Source organism: Fibroporia radiculosa (assembly GCF_000313525.1).
Source record: "Fibroporia radiculosa TFFH 294 genomic supercontigs, scaffold47781, whole genome shotgun sequence".
NCBI classification, from domain to species: Eukaryota; Fungi; Basidiomycota; class Agaricomycetes; order Polyporales; family Fibroporiaceae; genus Fibroporia; species Fibroporia radiculosa.
This window is the reverse complement of record NW_012133101.1, coordinates 558-7,058: the sequence shown is the minus strand read 5'-3', so window position 1 is coordinate 7,058 and position 6,501 is coordinate 558. Positions and strand designations below refer to the sequence as shown.

The window sequence follows — 6,501 nt, the reverse complement described above, 5'->3', positions numbered from 1 at the left end:
CAAGGGGATTGGAACGGAGGCAAAGAGCTTACATACGCTCTCTGCAGATCCGGGTGAAGTGGGCGATGGCAGCTCACCGCTTGAAGGCTGCATCTTCTCTCGACCAACGTCCAGATCCCGGCGCATGTACCCAGTTTCATGATGTCTCCGGCTGATCCTGCAGGGAACACGTTGTCGACAGTACGTCGATAGGCTGTTCGGCCAGACAAGGAGAAATAAAGCGATTTGAGAAGAGACGGGGATGTCGAGCGATTGCGGGATATTCACTTGCAAAGTCGCAGCCGTAAAGGAGCAGTAGAGATTGTCAGAAGTTGTCCCATAGCACCTACGGAGATAGTATAGAGTCGAACAGAAAAACGAGGAGCTCGAGGAAGAGAAGGAGGAGATGGTAGAGGAATGGAATCGGTGGTCAGGCAGCGAGACGCCCAGTGTGCCTCCTTCGGCATCGACCGACGGACTCGCGCAATCCTCCGAGTCATTCATCCTTGGACATGAGTCTATTGCAACATCTCGAGGGGTCAGCAGCGTTGAATGCGATGAACTCCACAGGTAAGCAGACCATCTCCTTGTCTAAGCCACTAAACCCGTCTGCATACAGCTTGACCGCTGATGAGGCGAATGTGGCACGGACTCACCATGGCCATCGTTTGGAGATGGATGTAGGAGCGAGGTGATACTTACTTCCCACTGCCGGCCTCGCGCAAGAGACACAATTCGGAAGCAGGTTCACAAGGAGATGCGGCAGCGGAACAAAACAGTGGACCTCGTCCATACCTGACGACTGATCGGAACCCCTTGGATTTCCATCTACAATTTATTGGTAGTATCCACGGCCTTTTCCGCTGACCCTCAGCCTCCGTCGCCTGCGTGTGGGTGGCGTCGTAGAAACGAATGAACGAGTGTCGCTGCTTAGTACACGATGACGATTGTGTTCGGACCTTTGTCTCTGCAAAGATGGTCGCGTCAGAGGTAGCACTCGATCCATCGATTCTCCTATGTTCTCATCGTATCCCACGTCGAATGCTCTGGAGTCTCCGCTTTGTTCTCAGTGTATCAAGGTATCGCAGTGCTCCATCCAATCTAAGTATCAATAACATTGCTTGCCGTCTTCATTCTTTCGTTCATAGAACCAGAACCCCACTATCCAGCGTCCCAGCACAATATTTCCGTCAAACTCGAGGCCTAGATTTCACGCACGACATTGGTATCAGAATGGGACGGGTTCTTGTGCTTCTCTGGAAGACGTCGGATGTATTACGCGGTCTCGATGCAATCTAGTCTGGTGCTCACATCTCCATCCTAGCAGGTTGAAAAGGTCGCATTTAATTGAGCGTGAGTCTACGCCAGGCTGTCTCGCTGTCTACGATCTCTCCTATTTCAGATGGCTTTCTCCCTAGGGTTAACGATGCTGATTGAACTCTACCCTAGCCTCGGATAGCAATGTCTCAGCGCGCGTTACCGTGCACACGCCCTGCATCGTCCACAATAGCTTCTCTGGACTGGTGGATATCCGGACTTTGTCTATACAACATATAGCGTCTTGTCTGTGCTTCAAACGAGAGCCAAAGCGGCACCTGAACTGCATTCTGTGCATATCGAAGTATACGCAGACTGCCGGTGTCAGTGTTCACACAGGAGACTCGATCCGACACTTGTAGGGAAGTAATAGCCTGGTAGCCTTAGGAGAGAGAGGGATATCGCACTGGGCACACGGCGGGGATTCGATGGATGAGGATTCAACATGACAGCCGCATCTGGGGCCGGCAGTGAGCATCGCACTGCTGGAACAGCTCCGCACCACGTTCGATCGAAAGGCCCACGTCATCGATGCGCACCTTCGCCGACGCCGCCTGCGTGTGGAGCTGTCGTGGTCATTGCAAGTCGGGCACCGGTATCGGCGGCGAGGCCAAAAACGGATCAACAACGATCGAATCCGGAAAGTGGGCGGTGACGTGCGGTGCGATGTCCAAATGCGTACGCGTTCGATTTGTTCTCCGTCTGCATTCTCCCGCGTCGCCTGCACAGGTCCCCAGCTGTGCGCCATCCCTCAAATGCTTAGGGTACAAGGTCCTGCCGCTCCGTGTCAATCCTCTCAGCAGCCAGCCTGGTCGGATGGTCATACTGGCTCGGTGCTACGAACCTGCTCTGGTCGGATCACAGCGACTGCCTTCGACATTCGTGAGGCCAGAATGCGTCGGCGCTGGGCTTGTGCAGGCAGGAATTTGATGTGCGAGGGAGCAGGAACATGGCCATTATCCGATGCAGCCACGGATCAGCGAGTCCTCTCCGCTACGACCACGCACGCACGCGACAGTCAAACAGGCTCCGACTCCCTTTTCCCGCCGCCTGTCTCTCCGCATTGCTGCCCACTCTACCCGCCAGATGCAGTGAGTACCCCACATCCATCCCATTGGGACACACTCACTACCCATTGAAATTCGCTCCCCGCCACGCAGGTACATCCGCCGCTTCCTCTTCAACACCGTGTGCTATGTCTTTGTGTGCTCCTGCCTTGCCATATAGGTATGAGTCCTTATCATTGCGTCTCCATCCTGTCCCTCCATTGAATCATACGCTTAGCAGAGACGGGACGGCGAGGAAGACGGTCTACGAAGCTCCGCGCGCATACCGACTCGGCGTCCACGGGCCATCGTCGTCATCTACACACCCAACGTCCTTGCCGCCGGTAACAGGATAGTCGTCACTCTGAAAAGGCTCACAAGCCTGCATCCATCGTCCTAGGCATTTTTCGCGGAGCGCACGCGAGCCTCCTGTGCACAACGCCGCTCTTCGTTCCCCGCCCATCTGCTACCGAGTCCGGGGTCGTCCTGTCTGATAAACATCTACCGCTGCTGGGATAGCCCAGGTATGTGCGTCGTCGTGCGGGTGAACGACCACACTCCTGCTGCAAGTTGGTTGGGACGAGCACGGTCTAGGATCCGAAAATCAGCCAAGGTGGGAAAACTCCAATCTCCCCATGCTTAATACTCGTATTTGTGTGAAAGCGGCAGCAGAGCCTGTAGAGAAGCGGGCGCAGCACAGGGAAGGGATGCCTGTGCAATGGGTTCTTCCAGGTCTGCCGGGACACTGAGGCGAAGCAAGCGTGCTCACCTGCGTCTGTAGTGTGACGCATCCTACAGAGTACGCACATCTCTGCACTTGGGAGCGCATGATGATGCTGCCGTTGCGGAACGCTTGACAGTGTCAAGACTTGCGTTCATAGTTGCTGGACGCGGACCGAGGCGCATCATGTGCACGCAGTGGAAAGGATACAAGTGGCTTGCGTGTGTCCGTCAATCCCGGCTATTGACGAAGCGGGCCACTGACCTCCGCGCACCATGTCCTGTGATTGTGTACTTCACACATTCTGTCCCGCCCCATGTGTGTCGCTGCTCCGACAGACCGTCCTTAACATACCCTACATTCCTGCGTCATCCCTAGACATCCTTTCCAGTTGCTTGTCTCTCCACGCCAGAGTCCCACTTCCGAACACTTGCGAGGGCGGCTGCGCAGGAGAGTTGCATCGTAGCGGAAATCGCATGCTAGACACGGTATTTTGTACGAAGAGAACGAGACATGTTATTTATGAAGTGCGGGGTGAAAGTGTAGTGAGCCTTCTTCGTCATGACCTCGCATGTCTGCCCAACTGGCTCCACGCCTTTTCCTCCATTGTCCGTCTCTCTGCGTCATCGCTTGCGCCGTCCCGCCTGCCAGATGCCCCGCGTACCCTCTACCATTCTCTCCGCGGCGCGCTCCGTCACACTGGCACATTCTGCATCCACTGCATCCCCTTTCTCGTTAAAACCGTGTGGCATCGTCTGACCGATCGTCGTCGGCGCTCACGGAAAACACCTGACAGAGTCTGCGCTAGCCTGTGGATGTCATCATCGACGTTTCCCGCTATTCCACCAGGGTGTTTACTCTGTCTAGATACGTTGTGTCCGATTGTGCGCACCGGATCGTCCCCGGGGATATCGCCTGATTGCGCGACCTTCCTCTCGCTCCCTTCGGAGGCCCGCACGGCTACGCAGCGCGTATGCACTGTGCTCGTGCGCGCGACGGGAACGAAAAACAGAAAAGGGGGAAAGGCCATCGTAGTCGTTAGATGCGGGGTGCGAGTGCCATCCGGCGTTTCTGCCATGCGCTCATCCACTATCCATCTCGCCTCTCCTCCCACTTATATGACCACTTTTGATTGACTGCAAGTTACTGAGAGTGTCGCTGTATGTATGTGAAATATTTAACGTACTTGAAGTTTTAGAGATGCACGGCGCGTGGAGTAATGATCTGCGGTGTCCCAGGGTATGCACCGAGTGGAATGTGAGCGATTCGAGCAGGCGGAAGAAAGAGAGTATATGCATACCGAGTTCGAGGGAGGGGGAAGTCCGGAGCCGATTCCGAGCACTTGCACCCTGGTTCACGTTCAGCTATTCCATGCCAGTGTGTTCTTTGTTCGCAGAGGCCGTGCTAGATTTTCGACGGCGTCGGCGTCGGCGTCGAATTCGGACGTCATCGGCCTCGTTGCTGCCCACAAAGCGGTCGTATTCTTCGTACTGCATCAATCACATCGGAGCAGCCCCGACTCGCGCGAGAACGACTAGACTGGGTGCCCCATGAGGACGGCCCGCACAGGAGAGGAATGTTGACCTGAACACACGGATGCTACCGATGGCTGCTCAGGCTCGTCGCCGGCGCAGCCCCACATCAGCTCCGATGGAAATGCCCTTCTTCCTCGGATTCCCCGATGTCCACCGTCTCCTTCGCCGACGCCGGACTCGACAAGTCGGGCGACGCAGGTTATGGCTCAACGACGATCGAATCCGGAAGGAGGGCGGCCTTCCTCTCGTGCCCCTTCGGAGGCTCGCACAGCCGATCAGAGTGTCTGCACTGTGCTTGTGCGCGCGACGGGAACGAAAAACAGGAAATGGGCAAGGGGACATCGTAGTCGTTAGATGCGGGGTGCGAGTACCATCCGGTGCTCCCGCCATTCGCTCGTCCGCCGTCCACCTCGCCTCTCCTCCCGCTTGTATGACCGCTTTTACAGACAGTTCCTGAGAGTATCGATGTATGTATGGGAAAGATAAGACGTACTGGAAGTTTTGGAGATCCACAGCCCGTGCAGTAATTACCTGTGGGGTGTTAAGGTCTGCACAGAGTGGGGTGCGAGATATTCAGGCCCACAGATGAAAGACTAGACATGTAATTCCCGGTATGCAAGTATTATCGTTAAGATATGCCAGTGGCCTGCAGGGAACACTGCTCAATAATCTTCAAGCTCACCGCGAACAGGCTGCTGGAGAGCCGTTCGGAAGACGCTGGGCGTCGGTAGTTGCCGGCACGGCATCTAAGATCATTCGCCTTGCGTGGTCGTCCCTCTGAGTCCTATCCGGTCCTCTCGCCTAACGAAACTTCATATTCCTGACAAATCAATCATTGCTAAAATAGATACATTTAGATGGCAGATGAATATGCAAGTAACTTTGTCACCATGTGGGTAACCTACATCATCTTAAGCTGAGCATCTGTCACTACCCAGTACTGATCAACTTTCCTGCTAGTGTGCCTCCTATCCTCATATCACGGTTCATGTTCAATCTTCGAATGGCCTCTGAATCTGCACAAACTCTGAATCCCTCCTCTGGATTCATTGCTGAAGAACTCCATATGCAGACAATGAGTGCCAACTTTGAGACAAGTCTTGTTGGAGATATGGGTGGACCTCTTGCCTATGGTTTACCTTTGCCAGCAGATGACAAGTGCTGCGTGGAGGAGGATGACTTGCCCAGGTCAACTCATGGTAGTTCACCAGCTGATGAGGACATCGAGCTAGTCGAAATTAGACAGGAAGGACTGGCAGATGAAATAGTATGTAGAACGCGCGCATACTCTCCGCATGTGTCCCCGATACTTAATTCTTACGAGCAGCCACACGAAGGCACTCAAGTCGACAATGCATCCCTCCTGAACGCTATCGTCTAGGTTGTCGGGTCGAGTGCATTCAGGTGAGAATAACACTTGTCTTGGTTCCGCCCTGCATTGAACGCGTTGTGATCGTAATAGACTGCCCACAGAATGGAAATGGTGGCTGTCATGTACCTCGATTAGCGAACTATTTATCTGTGGCTCCCATTTCACCGTGATATTGAATATTGTCATGCCGGACACTTACCCCAGTTGATACCGTATGACGACAAGTATTCCAGTTCTCACTCAGCATCTGCCGCGTTATGATCACGATACTCCAGTACCTCCTTCGCAGCGTCATTTTCCTCTCTGTAAAGTCGTCAACTATGGCTATGAGAAGCTCACCAAGAAATTCGAACGGATGCTTATGCGGCACGGAGGAAGAGGCTCTGATATATTGGGTGAGAGGAATTGCAATCGGTGTAGAACGAATGGAAGCGCATCAACGGAAGGCGACACGCGAGCATACTTGACCTCCAGTGTACGCAGAACAGAAATGAAGTGAAGCACACTTGGCATACGTAGATGCACCCTCCG

The 6,501-nt window shown here is 54.2% G+C and overlaps 1 protein-coding gene across 1 annotated transcript; it reads left to right on the top strand.

Moving 5' to 3' along the window:
* Positions 1–5,601: 5,601 nt before the first annotated feature.
* On the top strand, positions 5,602–5,979 carry FIBRA_09471 (uncharacterized protein; the record flags this gene model as incomplete). The annotated part of the gene is made up of 2 exons (XM_012321766.1): positions 5,602–5,865; positions 5,926–5,979. 2 exons carry the CDS (start codon positions 5,602–5,604, stop codon positions 5,977–5,979), a joined length of 318 nt encoding a protein of 105 aa, XP_012177156.1.
* Between the last annotated feature and the right edge of the window lie 522 nt (positions 5,980–6,501).